The following is a 22,852-nucleotide window of genomic DNA, read 5'->3' as shown; positions in this document are numbered from 1 at the left end:
CCTGGGTCGCGCGACTGGGCGCGACCCGGGTTCGCGCCGCAGGCGCGACCCGGGCCTCCGCGCCCAAGGTCGCGCGAACCCGGGGCGCGGCGGCACCGGGTCGCGCCCCGGCGCCGCGAACTGGGTCGCACCCGTCGCGCGACCCGGGCCGCCGCGCCCCAGGTTCGCGCGACCTGGGGCGCAGAGGCCTGGGTCGCGCGACCTGAGGCGCGGCGGCCTGGGTTCGCGTGGGTCGGCGGCGGCTGGCGGCTGGGCAGATCAGCATGGAAGAGGAAGAAAGAAGCAGATCAGGTGAGAAGAGAGTGAAACCCAGAAAAAATAAAGAGAAAGAAGAGGATATATAAAGGATATAAATCGAGTTTCAGATACTCGATTTCCAACTAGACGCCACGTGGAAAATATGCCACATCAGATGAAATTAGACTATAAAAATCGAGCATTAAACACTCGATTTATAGCCTCAAATCCGAGTCTTTTAGACTCGAGATGCTAGTTTATGATATAGTTTGCAAACTGGGCCTGCTAACTATATAGTTAGAAACTGAGGGTTATTTTGCTATTTCGTCCTAACTCTATAGTGGCTTGAAGTTCCATTAGATTCTATGTCCTATTTTTGTATTTAGCGATTGATTTTGCTGTTAGTTAATCGATAGAAGGCTTGAGATAGGAATGTATTCTTTGTGCTTAACCTCACCACTATCCTTTTATTTTTATTTATTTATTTTAATAATCAACAACCAACACACAACAGGTAACATCACACCTCCCTAAACCCATTTTTCCTTAAAACCCTTGGGGCAGCGACAATGAGTTTACTCACTTAAATATTAATAAAATTAAACAGAGAAGTTAAGCAGTTCAACAATAAGGAAAACCATAAAAGCAATTAGAAGTAGCAACCAAACCCTCTAACTTTCACCAAAATAAGGATCACAAAGTGCAGTTATTTAGCAGATACCAATTTTAAGTATGAATATTTCTGATAACAAATCTTGTAAATATCCCAGCTATAGTCTGCTGACTCTGCCCGTGCTGATTTACCATGCCAACAATGAATAATTCATATCCCTACCACTGAAGAATAAAAGTTCCTCTTTTTCTTTTAAATGACTTCATCTAATATGTATGTTTTGCCTTCTCCTTATCTCTGTACCTTACAAATAATAAGCCTATCCCATTTCAATCTCTGTATCATAAGGAAACAAGTACTGTTTCTATGCACTCCTTTATGTAATAGTAAGAAGTACACATACACCTTATCCTCTGCGACACCCACATAATGTAGCATCTGAAGCAACATCCACAACAGCAGACCTTAAAAATCTGTTCTTGAGCATGTAATCTAAGCTGCAGCATGGGGGTGTTTGGGGGGAAGGGTGGGGGAGAGAGAAGCTTATGAGAAGTTCATTTTAAGAACTTTATAGGAAGTTGGCCCTACTGTACTACAAACTAACTGATCTGTGAACTCTGAAAATGAGCACCTTTAAGCAATAGATTTACTGCCTTTTCAAGCGCATGAAGCGTTGTGTAAATCAATTTGATGTTTCATGCTAATGAATTGTGTTATATGATGTAGAGAAATACACAACTACTAGGAAGAGTAACAAGCTCCTAACCAAAAAGTTCCCATTCCAAAGTATTGACAATAAACATATAAATATATTATGCATTTTGAAAAAAATCTTGAAAGACTTTAGGATGGTTGAATTGTGATGGAACATATTTATTTATGTATTCGAATAAGTTGTAAGAAGAACTAATGGTATATTTCATCCAACGTGAAATTGTTTATTATACACATATTGATGCTCAGAGTAGAATTCTTTTGCAATATGATATAGATGCTCATAATAGAATCAACATTGAATGTATCAAAAAAAAAATTTCTTGATTAAGTGCTGAATACAAAAGCAACGGGGAAAGACACCCAGCACACCATTTGGTGCGGTGGTGCCTTTTTCTTATTTTGAAGACTTGATTAATCAACTATTTTATTTTCTTTATTTCTTATCAGAGCTAATTTTACCTATAACTATCATTCGTGTGAATGATAAATTTTGACATTAATCTATAGTTCTGGGTGTTCTTGTTAAATGGTAACAAGGTTGTGGCAAGTGGGGTTGCAAGGGTAAGGGCAATCTATCTTTTGGAAGGGCCTTCGGTCATAATACCAGTCTCCAACAGCCTTTGCAATTGTCTGTAGAATGGTTTTTCATACAAAAAAATGGAATGAGTTACTCCACAGCCAAAAATGGAAATCAACAATGAAAGGTAAAAAAGAATATGAAGAAAAACGTGATAGTAAAATAATTGATAAAATAATAGAAGAAGAAGAAATGGAGAAGATAAAGTTGCTTCTTACCGTTTTAGCCAGCAATGGAGAATCATCAAATAACCAAGTCTCCTGCAATTCGGTTTGGCAGTGGTCATAGCAAGAGTCGATAAATAGTCCCTTAGATGAAGAGTTGCCAGCATTTTCCAATGCTTTTAAGAAGTCAAGCCTAAAACCTGAAAATAGCCATCAAGATAATAAGCCCAATTTCCAGAAGCCAGTTCTTATTGTTACCAATCTTGTTCCTCAATATATAGCAATGGTATTCTATATACTTGAAGAACTCTATTCTTGAAGACAAGATGATGTTGTTGAAACTCTATGCTTGCCTCCTTGAAAAATTGTTCAAGGATAAGAAAGAGGCTTTTGGTATTCACCTTGCATGGTTTGAATTTGATTGTCCGAGCAGTTCTTTATATTACGTCTGCAGTAATGCCAGGTGCCATGAGGATCAACTATAGTTGGTACCAAAATGTTTTTAATCTGAAAGAAAACAATGAGTATAGTACAGCTCTTAGAGGAATGAAAGGGATTAATTTTGAAATGAAAGTAGATACTAAAAATAATAATTTCATTTATAGATATGTGTTACCATTTGTCATCAGTATGGGCAAAAAATTTGTGAAGTAGAATAATCACAAAAAAATAAAAAAAGAAAGTAGACGTCAAATAATCACATGATGCTTTTCCATCATATTATTTTTGTTTTTTCTATTCATTTGTCAGAGAAAACTTCGCAAAAGCTTTTTCCAGAAACAGAATATAAGTTTTAGAGGGGAAAAATATTGAATGAAACATCCCAGTTACAACAACAACAAAAAAAAAAAAACCAGATAAATCCTAAAATACAGTCGCATCAAGTGAGTGAAGGTGGTTAACCATTCTTCAAAGCACCAAGGCCTTGGCTCAGGTGGGGAAATGAGCATGGTGGATTGGGGTTGGCCTTAGCTTCCAATTTCACTAAAAATCAGATTAACTTAAATTAGATTTTTAAAATGAAAACAAATTACCATTACATCAAGCTAAATGCCTGAGTCCAAAGGAAGATAATTGAAGTTGCTTCTCAAAGTTTAAACTATGTCAGTATTGTTGCTTAAGAAGTTATGATGCTATATATCCTCTAAGATGAGAAAACTTAGGGAGGCAATACCAATTTTATCCTTCTTTTAATTATTTACGGATGAGAAATGGAGTGGTCTCCATATATCAAAACCATCTCATGTTAAATGCAAAAAAGTTCAAAAGCAAGTGAGATACCTATTCTTGAAGACATTCATACTTCTTAAACCAAGCTAGTGGCCAGTTTTCTGTTTATACATTTATTTTACCTTCAAGGATAAGGAGCTACCCTATGTATATATTTGAAGGAAAGTTTAAAAGATTTCTTGCAAGCAGAGGATAGTAACACATCAAATTGAAAACAGCTTCAAGAAATAGTAACTTTGTCATGGAATACAATGAGCTTACCTGCCATGAATCATAGGCTGCATTTACAAAAATTATTGGTGTTTTAATTTCATGTGCCACATTTTGGGGAAAGAAACACTACAAAACAATTGAGAAATGTTGGTAACGTTGAAGAGGAAATGGTGAACTGTGAAACTAATAATACCACAATAGACACACTTACCAACTCTGGTTTTATTTTTGAAGTGCATGATGAAGGCAAATTCTTTGCTGAACCCTACACACCAAAAGAAAGATTTACATTAAGAATCAGGTATAGCTTATTTCTTTTTTTGGTGGAGAATAGGTATTAATTTTTTAAATTGAATGAAAGCTTGAAAAAATGGATAAATTCTATTGTCTTGTTGGACATAAAAAAGAGACACTTGAATAAGTGAGCAACTAAAAAAACAACTGCAATATAAATTGCCAATTCATACAAGGGAGAGAGAGGTTTGAATAATACATGCGTTGCAACCACTTGACTGTAGAATTCTTCAATGTGTCGTGCTCCGGAAATATCATTCCTGTTAGACAATGCTAGGTGCAAATTACATGAATGTGTAACTACTAACTACACCAACACTCAAAACTGTTTATGATATGAAGTCAAGATAGAAGAACAAATATACGATCTTACACATTGATGAAGTAACCAGCATCTGATAGGCATTTAACTTTAGCACCACTAGGTATGAGAGCTCGGAAGCTATCACAATGCAAAATAGAAGCCAATCCACCAGCCGAACAACCAGAGAGAAAAGCCTGACAAGTTATAGGCAGGGTGAGGATTACAGGAGGGGGAAAATCAACAAATGATAATAGGGATATACATATACCATACATTTTTTGCATCTTTCATTCCTTTTGATAATAGGTCCTCAATTACTGCAGGCCAAATTCTTGCTCCTCTGAAGTGAAGATTAGTAGCCTGATCAAATTATTATTATTAATTAAAACCCACCAAGAAACATGAAAAATACACTTGAATCAGGTCTTCCCCTGAAATTAAAAATTGAGATTCCAATTAACTTACTGGATCGACTGCTTCTATATCACCAGTAAATGATGCCCCATCACAGTATCTAATCTTAATTCTGTTCCAGTTGTAGAAGTCTGGAAATTTTAGACAGATTCTATTAATTTCATTAAAAGGCAAGACTCAGGAGAACAGAGGTGACACAAGCTGAAAAAAGCATGAAAGATTAACTAAAACAATAAACAATTAAGTCATACCAGGATTATAATTTTGGACTCTACTCAGAATCCCAGTGAAATTAGCTGACTTGTCCATATGCTTAGATGAACCTAAACGAGTTTCTGAACGATTAAGACAGAGGGTGACATTGTTGCACCATCCACCTCCCTAAGAACCAGAACAAAAGTAACATACAGATAACATCAAGATATTAGAAAATTAAGTTTATTCAATTTTTTTTTTTGCAACTTAATAATTTTACTAATTAAAACTGTTAAAGCCTTCAAGAACTAGATTTGAAAGAAATTTTTAGCATTCATATGTCATAACATGTGATCAAAATTACAATATTTAGCTTTTTCTGATTCTTTCCATAAAAGACGAAGAGTAATATTTATTGTTACTATTTGGCATTAGGAAAATTGCTTCAGTATTAATACCCATTTCTTTTCTTTTTCTTTTTTCCCTGTAGGCAATCTGTTCAAGGATTTATTATAGCATTGTTTCTTTAGTTGGTAAAGAAATGGCTAAACAGGATGTGACAAAAGGACAAACCTCAAGGTGAACCAACCAATTGTTAATTCCTGCACCAAATCCCTTATCCCAGTGATAAGCTGGCGGACTTCCATCCAGACAAACTGCTCCATATGTCTAATTTCAGAACATATTGAAACAAAGATTCGAAAGAATGTATTGTTTTTGAAAAGAAAAGAATATAGGTCTAAATTTGATCAGTTTATCTTGCAAGAGATTTCTTACCAGCTCCTTTTGCCACCGCATCCTCAACAATAGTAATTGATACATTAGCACCTTCTATTTTGAGCACTACTAGTGCCCATACTAGAAGATTCAACCATTGGATTAATCTTGTCCCAGCCATTCTGCGCATATCAAAATTTAGTGATCAAAATGCAGTAAATATTGAAGAAAACTAAGATAACACAAAGTAGAAAACAGATCAGATCATTGCTTTCAGAATTTTCTATTAAGTATAAGTAAATTGATCAACAAGTAGCTATATGACTTCTCAAAAAAGAAGAAGAAGCTTAATGACTTTGTCCCATACATAATTTCCAAATAGGTAATAGAATCAAAATAGTGAAAAATACTTACTTGAGTTATTTGACAAAACCAAAACCCAATTGCGTCAAACCTTACATGAAAAAAATCCTTTCAAGGTTCTACTTATATTAATATATCATCATGGGTAACAAAATAGTAATCTCACAAAGTTGGGATGGATATGATAAGACTGGCTTAGGAACAAATATTTTATCACGCTTATATCAATTGAAATTCCCAAAATGTAAAAACCCAGATAGATACAAACATCTGATAAAAAAAATTACACATTAAAAAAAATAAAAATAAAGAAACAGAGGATAGGATAAAATAGCACGTCATTGTTATCCATAGTAAAAATATAGATTGACATATGATTCTCAGACCAAAGATCAAGACTTAGTTGTCCATATCAAAAACATGCAATTAGTCAATTACTGATACCTGAATTTTGATCAAATACCCGCTATTACCATCAACAGGGAAAAAAAATAGATTGATAAATGAAACATGCAATCAATTAGTCAATTGCATGACACATGCCTCTCACATCAAATACATGCAATCAATGATATCTATCATATTTCATTATTTAGATTAAGAAATCAATTGCATATATTAGTTAAATCGACTTGATGATTTTCTCTGACCAGAAAAAGGGTATTGCAATCTGGTCTCAACCAACAAAATCCCACCTTTAACATTGCTTATAAACACCACCATCATAACTTCCATCCATGGAGATATGATATCCAAATTATACTGCCTCCCCATTTAACTGTACACACACACACACACATACATACATATAGCAACTTCAACACAAATGCAAAACGAAAAGAGGGAAAAATCCATTGTACCATATTGAGAGACCATTATTACTTACAAACAGAAAAGAAAAAAATCCAGAATTGTGAACAAAACAAAGGTGGCTACATAACCCAATGGACGTAAAAAAGAAAAGTAGATATAGAGTAAAAGAATCACCACATGTACCGGAACTAGAACTAGCAAAAAATGTAGGGAATCTCAAGCGAGCTTTCTCTTTTTGTTGAAAGAATGTGAAATAAAAAAACCCAGTTTTGTAATCTAAATATAATCCCCTATATACAGCTCCCAGCAATGCAAAAACCAGTTTGTTAGTAATGAAGAGAAAGAACTGAATTAGTAGGAGCTTCTACATACAAGATGAGAGAGAGAGAGCTCCTATTTACGTAAACACAAACACACGAAATAGATAAGAAAAGTGCTTTGTTTACGGGTAATTATACGTTGCTGAGAGTCCCACTAATAGAACTCTCGGAGTACGTAATAATTTTCTTTTGTTTACCGATGTATTTTAGGAGAAATTATTATTTACATTGGGAGGACTGCTGATGTGGTCCTTCTTGACTAATGAGATGATGTCATTTATGTAAATATATGTGTGAACTTCCTATTCAGCATGAGAAATAAAAAATAAAAATTATCAGATGATGCCACATTTGCATAAATAACAGCATTTTTTTAGTTAGAAGGTCAGGTAGACCATGTCAATAGTCAACCTGGTAGACCTAATAATTTCAAATATTTCAGTTGGACAAGATAAGAGGGTAATTAATAGTAATCAAATAACCGAAGAACCAACACTCATTCATTCAAACCACAAAACACTCAAAACAAAACAAAAACATTAATGTTTTTTCGGTCTTTAGGTGTGCTTGTCTCGGGCTTGCAGGTCCACCGGACCAACTTCTCAACAAATTGTAGAGAGAGAGAGATAGAGAGAGAGAGAGAGAGATGAGTGCGTTTGACAACCTATTAAAAGCTAGTTTTTAACTTTTAAGTTATTCAAGGTTTGTGAGTCTCATACTATTTTTATTATTTCCGTTATAATTTAAATAATATAAATTTTAGTTTTTTAAAAGAAGGAAATGTCACGTGACAGGCTGTGACTAGGTTTTAACTTTTTATCTTATCTATACTATTATTTAAGGTGCTTTTTTTGGGATGGACTTTTCATGGTTCAAAAATTCCCTTGCACTCTAGAGTTAGCACACTTTATCTCTATTTAGATATATCTCACACAAGTATCTTTTTCCTAAAAATTAACACACACCATCTATCTCACACGTTAGTTTCCTTGCACAAGGCTTTTGGATTGCCTCAACTTTTTGCTTACTTTATCGCCATATCCAATTTTAGAAAGGTTTGTTTCCTTTGATATTGTTAAATTATTATTATGTTAGTTTGTGTACTTTTGTTTCAGTATTTTTTTACTAATCTTATGCTTTTTTTAAATCTCTTCTTATTTATTTCTTTCTCAAGTCTCTTTCTACAATTCCTTTGATATCCACAATTTTTCATCATCATCTTTCTTTACAAAGAGGTGTGTTTCCTTTTATAAAAAAGAATAATAATAGAAGAACACATGCTTAGAAGCTAGTATTATGTAAATAAGATACCAGTAACAAAAATAATAATTCCCAAATGGACACCAAGAATCTTATCATGTTTCGTCGTTCTCTCATAAATGAGTGGAGCAAGTCTAGAGCTTGAATGGTGAAGAAAAGATAGTGAGTCTCTGTTAAAATGATAGACATCTAGTCACAACCTGTCATATGAGTGGTGGCAAAAATAGCAGTCCTAGAATAACTCGAGACTCATAACTTTTTTTTTTTTTTTTTTTACAAAATAGAGTAATATCAATTATTATATGGATTTACTATTGAAGTCAATTATGTTATGCGTTGATAAGAATAAATTAAGAACTCATTGAAAAATGAGTTTGGATTTGCTTATTTCTTGTAGGGTGTGGTTAACAAGTGTCAATGATTAAGGTTGAGTTTTTTTATTGCAATCATTAAGGGGTGTTTGATAGAGTAGTTTGACATGAGATTTTTGTAATTTTTTTTAAATACGTGTGGGTAAAAAAGTATATGAAAATGTGTGTAATATTGTTTAAAATATAAAAATGTGAGTTTGAAATGGTATAACAAACAGGCCCTTAATATTTTCTGGAGAGCTACATAACATTCCGTGAAAAAAGTATTTATTTATTAGTTTTTGTTACTTTCTAATGCAATGAGACTCAGTTAATTATGAGTTAATCAAGCCTAGCTGAAATGAACTTGAATATAGTCATCTTGACAATATCTTGGTCTTTTGTTAAAAAAAAAAAAAAAAAAAAAAACCCCAATAACAAACCAATTTGATCTAAAATATGGGGCAAAAAATAGTAAGCCTAACAACAAAAATATAAATTTGTTCATCTTAAATCTAAAAAAAATCATATAGATCTTAACAAATTTGAAATAAACTAATATATAAAAGTTTATTGTAATATTGTAATTTGATATCGCTTGGAGTTCACTTAACAACAATAATTCATATGTTGATTGTATTTAAAAACAATAGATGATTTCCAAAATTTAATCTTAGCAACAATAATTAGTATCTTCATCATATTAATAAACAATAAACAATATGCAATAAACTTATAATTTATCTTATATGAGAAACGTTATGTTCGTAATTCACTTACAGCAAAGTCTAAGTGACAGATTGCTGCTTGCTGTTACTGATTTAGAAAAAAAAAAAAGTAATTTCAATAATAAGTTTAAATTATATCTAATATCAACTTATAACCTAACATTGGAAAAAATGCAAAAACACCCACTAAACTTTAGTTTAATGGACATTACAAACTCTAAACTTTCATTTTAGCCAATTTACTCCCCAAACTTTACAAATGTCCCAACTTAGTACTTCATTTATGTGAGACAGTCATGATGATAAAAAAATCAGTTGAAACTAGTGGAGAGAAGAGAGATAAACCTGCATTCAGTTGAGAGAGAGAAAGAGGATCTCCTCAGTTTTTTTTTTTGTTTTTTTCAAGTCATATACTGACTCAACCTCTGATACAAAACCTTCCTCCTCACACTTCTTCAGTGACACATTTTAAATGGGCTTAACATCTCCTACTCCTAGTTGCTAATAGAGTGTGACCAACTGATGACCATGAACCCACGAACCACGATTTCTTGCAGAAAATTTAACCCACAAACGACGAGACACAAACTGCAACGGGGCAAAGAAATTCAGCTCCTTTGAGATTAAAAAAGGCGAGATCAGTGGCAAGATTGAGGGATGGTGCGGTTGGATTGAGAGGGATCCTCTCTCTCTCTCTCCTAGGTATCTTTCTCTCTCTAAACTGAACGCAGGTTTCTCTCTCCTTTCCACTGGTTTCAGATAATTTTTATGTTCATGTGTGTCCCACACGACTAGTCCGGTACTTTTTAATCTCGCTTATTTTACTAAAAACTTATTACTAAAAACACTATAACAAAATATTTTTTTTTTAAAAGCTGTAAACAGTATATGCACTTGTTGCATTTTTCTGTAGAGCCTGTTACATAAACAGTACATGAGACTAGGGCTCCAAAACATCAAACACCCAATCTAAATGCACGCTTACTAATTTCGCACATGTGCAAAGTTGAAATAGTTCGGAGTGTAATGGCCGCTAACTTAAAGTTTAGGAGTTTTTGAGCATTCCCCCCCCCCCCCCCCTAAAATTTGTTGGAAAAGTGGAGTGAAAATGGAGTGAATATAGTACTTTTTGTCTTTTATTCTCTTGTTAGTATGTATTATGAAAAATTTTGTAATAAAGAAATCACGTAGACCACGAGATTCACTTTTTTTTACCCAATATGCATCATCTTACTAATCTCCTAAAAATATATCCTGGAGCCACTACTGTGTCCACCAAAGCTCATCTCTAATGATGACAAAAAGAATACCACCCTCAATCTAGATTTTGTTCTCTGGCAAAAGGGGGACCAGCTCTTGTTAAGTTGGTTCAATTCCACCATGACTGAGAGTGTTATTTCAGTTTATGGTCTCAATACCTCTAAGCAGGTTTGGGACTGTCTGGCCAGCAGATTTGCCTCTCCATCCAAATCAAGAATATCACAGCTCAAGGGCCAATTGCAGTCCCTGCAGCAAGGATCCATGTCTTGTTCTGATCTCCTGCTGCAAGTTAAGTATTGGTTGATCAACTATCATCCTTTTATCACATTTTATACAGTAGCCACTCAGTCACAATGAATGGTCCTTTGATGAGTTTCAAGCTGAACAACTTAATTGTGACATGTTACTAATCATAGGCAGTCCAGTGAATAGCATTTGGAGGATTTTCTTTATACTCACAGAACAAACCCTCTGGACCTCCTTGTCAAAATTTTTCACAATCTATAGGTTCTCTATCAAATCAGAAGAAGAATCCTTCACAAAATCCAGGCAGTGGCTCTTCTACCTTTCTAGCCAACAGCCGACCAATTTGTCAGATTTGTGGTAAGCATGGACATCAAGCTCTTGATTGCTTTCACATAATGGATTTTGCTTATTAAGGACGATACCCACCAGCTCAATTGGGTAGCTATGGCTGCTGAATTCAACTCAGATGAAGATTAAACTTGGTTTGCTGATAGTGGAGCAAAAAATCATATCACTGCTGATATAAATAACTTGGAACTAAGTGTACCATACCTCGGTGATGAGATTACTGCAAGAAATGGCTCATGTTTGTGCATTACACACACTAGATCTTCCACTCTGAAGTCTTTCAATTCAAATTACATGACAAATACAATTTGCAAAGTCTATCACTAAGTGAAGATAACGCCAGCACTTCTTTTGGAGATTGAGTCACTAACAAACTCATCTTTATCCTTAACAATGATGCATCACATATCTTGTCCTCATACTCCTCAGTAAAATGGCCTAGCTGAGAGGAAAGACAGACATTTGGTGGAACCAGGGTTGTCTTTATTTGCTCAATCTCATCTACCAAAAACATTTTGGGTTGAAGCTTTCGATACAGCCATTTATCTTATTAATAGATTACCCACAACAGTCTTGGATAATCGGTCACCATTTCAAGTGCTCCTTAGTCAAACACCTGATTACTCCATTCTTAGGACTTTTGGTTGTGCTTGCTATCCTTTGCTCAGGCCTTATGACAATCCACAATCTGCTTTTTCATTCCAAAGGGTGCATATTCTTGTGGAATAGTGCTAATCACAGAGGATATAGCCATATAGGTGTCTTGATCCAAGTACCAACAGAGTGTACATGATTTGACACGTGGTCTTTGATGAACTTCAATTTCCTGCCCGAAGGGAGAGTCTCAACTTACTTCAGTCTGCTGCAACAGATTCTGACCAAGTGAGACAGAATCCATGCAACTCCAACTCCACAAATCAGGTAATATCCTCTTTTCCTTCAACTACAATTTCACTACCTGCTGTTACCTTGCCTCATTCACATATAGCAGCACCTAAGACCCGTCGACCATATTCTTATTTAACACCTGTTGTAACAGCCCTACAACCCCTCTTGAATCATCAAATCAACCCACAACAGATACCACCCTATCATCAAACTCCTCATTGGACTCATCTTCTGCACCTCACAATGATCACCCTGTGGTTACTTAGTAAATCTGGTATTCATTGCCCAAAGACCTTTCTAGACTATCAAGTTTATTATTCCACTAAACATTCATTGTGCATTGCATACTCTTGCAATTACTACTGAACTCTCTTCTTACACTCAAGCTGTCAAGTTTAAGGAATGGCAAAAGGCAATGCAGGATGAATTTTCTGCATTGCATGCTAATGATAGTTGGAGCCTATGTCCAAGACCAACCAACAAGAATGTAATCCGCAACAAATGGGTTTATAAAGTGAAGCAAGCTCTATTGAGAGGTTCAAGGCCCGATTGGTGGCTAAGGGATTCCAACAAACAGATGGTTTCTTTGGATTACAAAGAGACTTTCAGTCCTGTTATCAAACCAGCAACCTGAGTGGTACTTGAACTTGAAATTCATTTTAATTGGCCTCTTAGACAATTAGATGTCTCAAATGCCTGCCTACATGGGACATTGGAAGAAGAGGTTTATGTGGAGCAACCTATGGGATTTGTTGATTCGACTTTTCCAAATTACATGTGCAAATTGAAGAACCATCAACGATCTTCAAGCGTGCTTGGTTTAATTGACTTACACAATCTTACTCAGTCTTGGTTACACTGAATCTTATGTTAATCATTCTTTGTTTACTACTAATAAATCGGGTATGAAGATTTTCATTCTAATTTATGATTCAGTTAATTAATCTTTGTTTACTTATGATAAATCGGGTATGAGAAATGGAGCAATGCATCCAATTTATACCTTTCTCAAACTAAATATACTTTTGATGTACTACATCGTTGCAAGATGGCTGGAGCTAAACCCAGTGCTACATATTTTTTTGATAAACACCCAGTGCTACATATAGATACTCAGAGTAGAATTCTTTTACCATATGATATAGATGCTCATAATAGAATTCTTTTACAACATGATATAGCTGCTCATAATAGAATCAACACTGAATGTGTTGATTTCTTTTCTTTTTTGTCTCGAGTAAATATTGAATACATAAACAATAGGGAAAGATGCCTAGCACACAATTTGGTGCAGTGGTGCCTTTCGCTTATTTTGAAGTCTTGATAAATCATTAATTTTCTTTTCATTTTTTCTTATTCAAGCTCATTTTACCTATAACTATCATTCATAGAAATGATAAATTTTACATAAATCTATAGTTCTGGATGTTCTTTTGGATCGAAAATACGGTTGTGGCAAGTGGGGTTGCAAGGGTAAGGGCAATCTATCTTTTGGAAGGGACTTCGGTCATAATACCAGTCTCCAACTGCCTTTGAAATTGTCTGCAGAATAGTTTTTCATACAAATAATGGAATGAGTTTCTCCATAGCAAATAAAAAAGGAAATCAACAATGAAAGGTTAAAAATAAGATGAAGAAAAATGTGATAGTAAAATAATGGACAACAAAAAAGGAAGAAAGGGATAAAGCTGCTCCTTACCGTTTTACCCAGCACTGGAGAATCATCCCTTAACCATGTCTCCTGTGTTTCGGTTTGGCAGTGGGCATAACAAGAGTCAATAAATAGTCCCTTAGATAAAGAGGTCCCGGCTTTACTTAATGCACTTAAGAATTGCACCCTAAAATCTGAAAATAAACATCATAATAATAAGTATCCAGAAGCCAATTATTATCATTACCAACCCTGTTCCTCGATATATAGCAATGGTATTCTACATGCTTGAAGAACTCTATGCTTGCCTCCTTGAAGAATTGTTCAAGGATAAGAAAGAGGCCTTTGGTATTCACCTTGTATGGTTTTAATTTGATTGGGTGAGCAGTTCTTTACATTAAGTTTGCACTCATGCCAGGTGCCATGGGGATCAGCTACGCCTGGTGCCAAAATGTTTTTTACCTGAAAGAATACAATGAATTCAGGTCTTAAAGGAATGAAAGGGAGAAATTTTTTTCATTTATAGATTCAATTAGAGGAATGAAAGGGAGAAATTTTTCACTGAAAGTAAACACTAAAAGTAATAATTTCATTTATAGATATGCGTGTTACTATTTGTCATCAGCATTTAAGAATGCGTGCGATTATTTGTCACTACTATGAAAATAATTGGGCAAAGAAATTGTGAAGTAGGATAATCACCAAAGAAAGAAAGTAGACGTCCAATAATCACATGATGCTTTTCCATCATATTGTTCTTGAGGTTTTTTTTTTTTTTTTTTTTTCATTATCAGAGAATGCTTCTCAAAATCTTTTTCCAGAAGCAGAATATAAGTTTTAGAGGGAAAAAATACTAAATGGGTACATCCCACTAAGAGAAAAACAGATAAATCCAAAAACACAGAGTCACATGAGGTGAGTGAAGGTGGATTTGGGGCTGACCTTGGGTTCCAATTTCACTAAAAATGAGATAACTTCAATATATATTATTTTAAAAGAAAATGAATTACATTACATCAACCATAAGGCCAGAGTTCAAAAGATGACATTTGAAATTGCTTCTCAAAGTTTAAATAATGTCAATAATGTTGCTTAGGAAGTAATAATGCACATAAGTTCAACAGCAAGTGAAATACCAATTCTAGAAGAAATTCATACTTCTTAAACCAAGCTAGTGGCCACTTATCTAATTTTCAGTTCATACATTTATTTTACCTTCAAGGCAATGGAATTATCATGCGTATCTATTTGAAGGAAAGTGTTAAAGGAATTCTCACAATAGACTAGAAGCAGAGGAAGAAGAGTACATGTAAATATCTAATACATCTAATTAAAAAGAACTTCAAGAAATAGTAATCATTGTCATAGACTACAATGAGTTTACCTGCCATGAATCATAGGCTGCATTTACGAAAAAGATTGGTGTTTGAATTTGCTGTGCCATATTTTGGGGAAAGAAGCACTACAATATAATTGAGAAATGTTGGTAAAAGTTGGAAACGTTGAAAAGCAAATGGTGAAGTGTGAAACTAATACCACAAGAGACGCACTTACCAACCCTGGGCTTATTTTTGAAGTGCATGATGAAGGCAAATTCTTTGCTGAACCCTAGAATCCAAAAGAAAGATTTACGTTGAGAATCAAGTATTGATTTTGTTTTTTTGGTGGAGAATAGGTATTAATTTTTAAAATAGAATAAAAGCTTGACAAAATGGAGGAGCTCTCCTTTCTCGAAAGAGAGAATGGATAAATTCTATTGTCTTGCTATATATAAAAAAGAGACACTTGAATAAGTGAGGAACTGGGAAAATAAACAATAAATTGCCAAATCATAGCAGTATAGGTGCAAAAACCATCAAATTGCAAAACAAAAGTTCCTCATCCAAGGGAGGGAGAGAGAGAGAGAGAGAGAGAGGTATGAATACATGTGTTGCAACCACTTGACTGTAGAATTCTTGAATGTGTTGTGCTCCAGAAACATCATTCCTGTTAGACAACGTTTGGGGAAATTTACATGAATGTGTAACAACACCAACTCTCAAACTGATTAGGTTATGACGTAAAAGTAGAAGAACAAATATATGAGCTTACGCATTGATGAAGTAACCAGCATCTGCTAGGCATTTAACTTTAGCACCAACAGGTACAAGAGATCGGAAGTTATCACAATGCAAAATAGAAGTCAATCCACCAGCCGAACAACCAGAGAGAATAGCCTGTAGTCAAGTCCTAACGAGTTATAGGGTGAGAATTACAGGAGGGGAAAAATCAACTAATGATTATAGGGATCGACTATACATTTTTTGCATCTTTCATTCCTTTTGATAATAGGTCCTCAATTACGGCGCGCCAAACCCTTGCTCCTCTGAAGTGAAGATTAGTAGCCTGATCAAATTATTATTTAATTAAAACCCAACAAGAAAAGAAAAAATAAACAAAAAAATACACTAGAATCAGGTTCTCATCTGAAGTTATAAATTGAAATTCCAATTGAATTTCAAATAACTTACTGGATTGACTGCGTCCACATCACCGGTAAATGATGCCCCATCACAGTATCTAACCTTGATTCTGTTCCAATTGTAGAAGTCTGGATATTTGAAACAGATTCCATTAATGAATTCAGCGAACAAGGTTGTCAAAAGCTTAAGAAAAATAGCTAAATCAATAAACAATTAAGTCATACCAGGATTAAACTTTTGGAATCTACTCAGAATCCCAGAGAAGGCAACTTCCTTGTCCATATGCTTAGATGAACCTAAACGAGTCTTTGTACGGGAAAGGCAAGTGGTGACATTGTTGCACCATCCACCTCCCTACGAACCGGAAAAAAAAGTAACATATAGATAACATAAAGATATTAGAAATTTAAGATTGACCAAATATTTTATAACTTAAGAATTTAACTAAAAAAAACTGTTAAAGCCCTCAAGAAGTAGAATTGAAAGAAAATTTTTGCATTCAAATCAAATGTCATAACATTTTAGGATAATTACAATATTCAGCCTTTTCTATTAGTTTTATTTAGAAAAAATCAATAAAAGCAGATGAATTTGCATTATTGCACTGTTGGAGAGTATTAGCAACTTTACCCTTTTCTTTTTTCCGTAGGCAATTTGTTCAAGCATTAATCATTCCATTGTTTCTTTAGTTGGTAAAGAAATTGCTAAACACGAGACAGGATATGACAAAAGGACAAACCTCAAAGTGAACCAACCAATTGTTAATTCCTGCACCAACTCCCTTATCCCAGTGATAAGCTGGGGGACTTCCATCCAGACAAACTGCTCCATATGTCAAATTTTAGAACAGAATGAAATGAAGATTTGAAACAATTTATTGTTTATGAAAGGAAAAGGATTTATTGAGTTTATTTTTCAAGAGGTTTCTTACCAGCTCCTTTTGCCACTGCACTCTGGATAAAAGTAATTCCCACGTTAACACCTTCTGTTTTGAGCATTACAAGTGCAAATACTAGAAGATTAAACCATTGGATTAATCTTGTCCCAGCCATTCTGTGCATATCAAAATTTATTGTTCAAAATACAGAAAATTCTGAAGAAAACTAAGATAACGCAGAGGAGAAAACAGATCAGGTCATTGTTTTCAGAAATTTCTATAAGTATGAGTAAATTGATCAACAAGTAGCTCAATGACTTCCCAAAAAAAAAAAAGCTTAATGACTTCATTCCATACATAATTTCCAAATAGATAATAGAATCATAATCCTGAGTAAATTGATAAACTAATTTGATATGAAGCATGCATCAAAAAAAATATATCAATTCCATCTTCCTCTTCTTTTGCTTGGAAATCATAAAATCTATAATATGATTACCATGGATAATCAACTTGCACTGACATGATATCATTAGTGTAAAATACTTACTTGAGTTATTTGACAAAACCAAAACCCAATTAAATCAAAACTTTCATGAAAAAATCCTTTAAAGGTGCTACTTATATATATATATCATCATGGGGTAACAAAATAGTAACCTGACAAAGTTGGGATGGATAGGATAAGATTGGCTTATGAACAAATACTTTAACTCAATTACATCAGTGGTAAATCCAGAAATGTAAATGCCCAGATAGGTACAAAATACTGATAAATTATTTACACATAAAACAAAAAATTAAAAAGAAGGGAAAAGAAAAAGAAACAAAGGATAGGATAAAATGGCACATCATTGCTATCAATAATGAAAATATAGATTCACATATGAGTATATGACGCATGCTTCTCAGACCAAAGATAGAAACTAAGTTGTCCATAATCAACAAATACATGCAATTACTGATATCTGATTTATAATCAAATACGCGTCACTACTATCAATAACGAAAAAGAAATAGATTGCAAATGACACCTGCTTCTCAGACCAAAGATATGAAAACAAACTTAATCCTTATCATGCAGTGATATCTATCATATTTCATTATCAAGATTGAGAAATCAATTATATACAATAGTAAAATCCACTTGGTGAAATAATTGATGGAATTGATTAGAAACATCACCATCATTACTTCCACCCATGGAAATATCCAAAATAAACATATTCCCATAAATTTTTTTTTTAAAAAAAAAAAAAACACTTTCACCACACACAGACACCAATTAACACAATAAGCAGTATACTACCACCCCACTAAACTGTACACATATATACAGCAACTTCTTCATCACAAACGCAAAACGAAAAGAAGAAAAAATCAATCCATTGCACCATATTGAAAGACCATTATTAATACTTACAAACAGAAAAAAGATTCCAAATTTGTGAACAAAATAAAGGTGGCTTGTCAAAAAGAGGAGAAAAAAGAAAAGTAGATATAGAGTAAAAGAATCACCACATGTACCTGAACTAGCTAGAACTACCAAGAAAAGGAGGGAATCTCAAGCAAACTTGTTTTGAAAGAATGTATATAAAAAAAACCCAGTTTAGTAATTAACAAATCTAAATATAATACCCTGTATAGAGCTGAGAGCTCCCGACAATGCAAAAACCAGTTTGTATAAGTGGGAGCTTCCACAATGAGAGAGAGAGAGAGAGAAGGGGGGGGGGGGGGAGAGTAGTGCTTTATTTATATGAACACAAAAACACTGAAGAAATAAGAAAAGTTTTTTTTTTTTTTAAAGAATATTATATATTTCAGTTGGAAATGGAAAGAGTGTACGTGTAGACTGTGTAGTAGTAAAGCAGAGAACCCAAGAAAGAACCGACACTCTTTTCTTCGGACCACAAAAACACTCAAGAACAAAACAAAAAACATTTATGTTTTTTGGGTAATTTAGGTGGCCTAATTAATAGTTAATATTGTCTCGGCTTTGTGGGTCCACCACGACCAGCTTCTCAGACTCATGAACTAGCAAAATTGTCAAGTGACAGTGACAGTGACAGTGACAGTGAGAGAGAGAGAGAGAGAGAGAGGGTCTGAGCTCGACAATGAATATGAATCTTATCGTTTTACGCGTTCTCACATAATAGAGTGGAGCAAAGCTAGAGCTATGAGATGAGATCAATAATTCTATAACAAAAATGATAGTAAGGTTTACTAAAGCCACCACTTTTGTTATAATTAAAATTTTTAATTTTTTAATTTTTTAAAAAAATTAAATGATTGGGATATAATAAATTTAATTATTTATTTACATATTTTTTAACCGTCTCATAAATAGTTTTGATAAAAATTTTGATTTAATTTATGGTACTAGAATTATTTATTTTATAAAGAGTCCAGTAAATGAATAGTTTAAGGCATTTGTTAATGATTTAACCACATGCTTTCCAATAGTCGCGTAGATAATTGTGACAAAAATTGTGGTTTAGTTTGTGGTACTAGAATTATTCATTTTATAAAGGGTCTAGTAAACGAATGGTCTAAGGCAATTGTTTATGATTTAACTACATGATTTTCAATCATCATGTAGATAATTGTGACAAAAATTGTGGTTTTGTTTGTGGTACTAGATTTATTTATTTTATAAAGGGTCTAGTAAACGAATGGTCTAGGGTATTTGTTAATAAACTATTTTAGAAAAATTTTGATTCCACTTTTATAAAAAAAATATTTAAATTTTTTTTTTCTTCTCTCTTAAAAAATTTATAAAAACATGTTCTAAACTAATACCCTTAAAGCATTCATTAGCAGAAATTTTCTATAAAAATGTTGTGTTCATGTGCAAGTTATAGACAACTAATTACAACACATTAAAGTTGTGGTACAAAAGTTGTGGTCCAAGAATAAGGGTTCTTTTGTATAAATTGTTGGAAAACTATGTTTTGAATTTAAAACAAGTGTTTGTAAAAAATATAAATAAATAAATAAAATGCTATGAAGAGTTACGGTTGCAAAAAAGAGTTTTAGATATTAAACATGCTCTTTTAATCTCTCAAAACGCCTAACCAAACTGACCCTAACTCCCTCGAGACCATGACTATTTATATATATTGACAGGATATTTATTATGTATCAACTAAAATCAATTTAGAACTTATTAAAAAATGAGTTTAAATTTTGCTTATTTCAAGTTCAGATAACGAGACTCAAAATGCATTTGTTAAGGTTAAATTTTTTTTATTGTAATCAATTTTTTTTAAGAGTTTTGTGGGGTCATGGATTTTGGGATTTGGCCGAGAGCACGTGGTTTTGGGATTTGACCGAGAGCATGTGGTTTTGGCCGAAAAGCATGAGTGGTCTGAGTCCGAGGAGTACTATCTCCTCGGATAAAGCCAAAATCTAGTATAGATCCTAATGATCAAGGATGACCTTCTAGGAAGTTCTAATGATGGCAATGAGCATCATGAACGTACAAGAGGGATAAGGACTCAAAAATATCTAAGGGAAAACTGCTACCACCGCATTAATGAGGAAGTGACCTCATAACAGTATTATGGCAGCCTTACAGCCACCCTAGAAGACTTTTAGAGGGGGCTGATGGGACAACCATCAACTGTCCACAAGTGGTCCACGTATAGGGTAAGGATGAAGGGAGAGATGTAATATAAATAAGGGTAGAGATCCCAAAGAAGGGGGGATGAAAAAAAGGAGGAGAGAAAGCACTATAGCAATCTCAACAACTCTTGTAACCATTTTCATCCAATATATGCTAGAACAGAATCCTCGGACTGTGCCGAGAACCAACTTTCTCGCACAAACCGGGTTCAATTCTTGTTGGCTCATCATCCAAAACCATATTAATCGTTATCCAAGCACTAAAGCCTAGCTTTTTGACCTACTCTCTACAAATTTATTATACTGGGTTCACTGGGCCAAGATCCTTTACATTTTGGGCTTGGTCTGAAAATTGTATCCCTACAATTGGCGCCATCTGTGGGAAGAGCTTGTGTGATAGTGAGTGCAACGGTTAAATATGATACAATTACGCCCCCATCAGTAAGAGTCCCTGGGGAAAGCCATTATGGTGGCCAGTTTGATATGTGAGCAAGTTACTACATGAGGCACACAGTTGTTGTCCTAACTTAGCTTCCGCTCAGGTCTATACTACAAAGTACCGATTATACGGGGAGGATTGCTGAATGGGGCACAGTTCTGGGAGCTTTTGACATCAAGTACATGTCTCGTACCTCTGTCAGGGGCCAGGTCCTCGCGAATTTGGTGGCCGAGTTCTCTAAACCTCCATTAGAGGAAGTGGCAGCAACATATGAGCAATTCAAAGGGGCTTTGCAGCGAGGCTAGTTCTTGAAGGTAAATATTGATATCTTCTAATATTTTGAAGTGGTTAAACAGAACCTTAACTATGTCGGGTCCTCGGACCTCCTGCTTTGAGGAAATTAACACACACTAGCATCTTTTGAAGTGGTTAAACAGAACCTTAGCTATGCCGGATCCTCGGACCTCTTGCTTTGGGGAAATTAACACACACTGGCATCTTTTGAAGTGGTTAAACAGAACCTTAGCTATACCGGGTCCTCGGACCTCCTGTTTTGGGAAAATTAACACACACACTAACATCTTTTGAAGTGGTTAAATAGAACCTTAGTTATGCCGGGTTCTTGGACCTCCTGCTTTGGGGAAATTAACACACACTGACATCTTTTGAAGTGGTTAAACAAAACCTTAGCTATGCCAGGTCCTCGGACCTCCTGCTTTGGGGAAATTAACACACACTGACATCTTTTGAAGTAGTTAAACAGAACCTTAGCTATGCCGGGTCCTCGGACCTCCTGCTTTGGGGAAATTAACACACACTAGCATATTTTGAAGTGGTTAAACAGAACCTTAACTACGCCGAGTCCTCAGACCTCCTGCTTTGGGGAAATTAACACACTCATTAGCATCTTTTGAAGTGGTTAAACAGAACCTTAGCTATGCCGGGTCCTCGGACCTCTTGCTTTAGGGAAATTAACACACACTGGCATCTTTTGAAGTGGTTAAACAAAACCTTAGCTATGCCGGGTCCTCGGACCTCCTACTTTGGGGAGATTAACACACACTGACATCTTTTAAAGTGGTTAAAACAGAACCTTAGCTATGCCAGGTCCTCGAGCCTCCTGCTTTGGGAAAATTAACACACACACTGGCATCTTTTGAAGTAGTTAAACAGAACCTTAGCTATGCCGAGTCCTCGGACCTCCTGCTTTGGGGAAATTAACACACACTGGCATCTTTTGAAGTGGTTAAACAGAACCTTAGCTAGGCCGGGTCCTCGGACCTCCTGCTTTGGGGAAATTAACGCACACTGGCATCTTTTGAAGTGGTTAAACAGAACCTTAGCTATGCTGAGTCCTCGAACCTCCTGCTTTGGGGAAATTAACACACACACTGGCATCTTTTGAAGTGGTTAAACAGAACCTTAGCTATGCCGGGTCCTCGAACCTTCTGCTTTAGGAAAATTAACACACTGGCATCTTTTGAAGTGGTTAAACAGAACCTTAGCTATGTCGGGTCCTTGGACTTCCTGCTTTGGAAAAATTAACAC

General features: G+C 34.8%; 2 protein-coding genes across 5 annotated transcripts; both read right to left on the bottom strand.

The window, feature by feature from the left end:
- Positions 1–1,744: 1,744 nt before the first annotated feature.
- LOC142613038 (pectin acetylesterase 8-like) lies at positions 1,745–10,281 on the bottom strand. 2 transcript variants are annotated; one of them, XM_075785219.1, is made up of 13 exons: positions 9,855–10,281; positions 5,736–5,857; positions 5,532–5,614; positions 5,015–5,144; positions 4,815–4,894; positions 4,623–4,709; positions 4,419–4,543; positions 4,245–4,305; positions 3,963–4,016; positions 3,800–3,877; positions 2,710–2,815; positions 2,363–2,508; positions 1,745–2,197 (listed from the first exon to the last, which is right to left on the bottom strand). In XM_075785219.1, the coding sequence occupies exons 2-13, from the start codon at positions 5,854–5,856 to the stop codon at positions 2,090–2,092; spliced, it is 1,179 nt and encodes a 392-aa protein (XP_075641334.1). In that variant the 5' UTR covers position 5,857; positions 9,855–10,281; the 3' UTR covers positions 1,745–2,089. The 2 variants fall into 2 exon arrangements, with proteins under 2 accessions (XP_075641334.1, XP_075641335.1); XM_075785220.1 differs by lacking the exon at positions 9,855–10,281 and having other exon boundaries at positions 5,532–5,627.
- A 3,082-nt stretch (positions 10,282–13,363) lies between these two features.
- LOC142613037 (pectin acetylesterase 8-like) lies at positions 13,364–19,137 on the bottom strand. Of its 3 annotated transcripts, none has more exons than XM_075785216.1 (13): positions 18,880–19,137; positions 17,296–17,417; positions 17,104–17,186; positions 16,589–16,718; positions 16,413–16,492; positions 16,201–16,287; positions 15,994–16,118; positions 15,828–15,888; positions 15,457–15,510; positions 15,287–15,364; positions 14,259–14,364; positions 13,951–14,096; positions 13,364–13,793 (listed from the first exon to the last, which is right to left on the bottom strand). In XM_075785216.1, the coding sequence occupies exons 2-13, from the start codon at positions 17,414–17,416 to the stop codon at positions 13,665–13,667; spliced, it is 1,200 nt and encodes a 399-aa protein (XP_075641331.1). In that variant the 5' UTR covers position 17,417; positions 18,880–19,137; the 3' UTR covers positions 13,364–13,664. The 3 variants fall into 3 exon arrangements, with proteins under 3 accessions (XP_075641331.1, XP_075641333.1, XP_075641332.1); XM_075785218.1 differs by lacking the exon at positions 18,880–19,137 and adding an exon at positions 18,276–18,294; XM_075785217.1 differs by lacking the exon at positions 18,880–19,137 and adding an exon at positions 17,792–17,901.
- Positions 19,138–22,852: the final 3,715 nt, after the last annotated feature.

The sequence above is a fragment of the Castanea sativa genome, chromosome 10, assembly GCF_040712315.1.
Source record: "Castanea sativa cultivar Marrone di Chiusa Pesio chromosome 10, ASM4071231v1".
NCBI lineage: Eukaryota > Viridiplantae > Streptophyta > Magnoliopsida > Fagales > Fagaceae > Castanea > Castanea sativa.
The sequence above is the reverse complement of the archived record's forward strand: the minus strand, read 5'-3'. Positions and strand labels throughout refer to the sequence as shown.

Bases quoted from the DNA above. Each gene is read 5' to 3' on its own strand.
- LOC142613038 (XM_075785219.1), bottom strand. From the start codon at position 5,856: ATGGCTGGGACAAGATTAATCCAATGGTTGAATCTTCTAGTATGGGCA. The intron at 5,145-5,531 runs GTTTGTCCTTTT...TCTGGTTCTTAG, and splicing joins ATTGGTTGGTTCACCTTGAG to GGAGGTGGATGGTGCAACAA. The intron at 2,509-2,709 runs GTGAATACCAAA...GGCTATTTTCAG, and splicing joins TCAAATTCAAACCATGCAAG to GTTTTAGGCTTGACTTCTTA.
- LOC142613037 (XM_075785216.1), bottom strand. From the start codon at position 17,416: ATGGCTGGGACAAGATTAATCCAATGGTTTAATCTTCTAGTATTTGCA. The intron at 17,187-17,295 runs GTAAGAAACCTC...CATATGGAGCAG, and splicing joins TGCAGTGGCAAAAGGAGCTG to TTTGTCTGGATGGAAGTCCC. The intron at 15,365-15,456 runs GTAAGTGCGTCT...ATTATATTGTAG, and splicing joins CAAAAATAAGCCCAGGGTTG to TGCTTCTTTCCCCAAAATAT.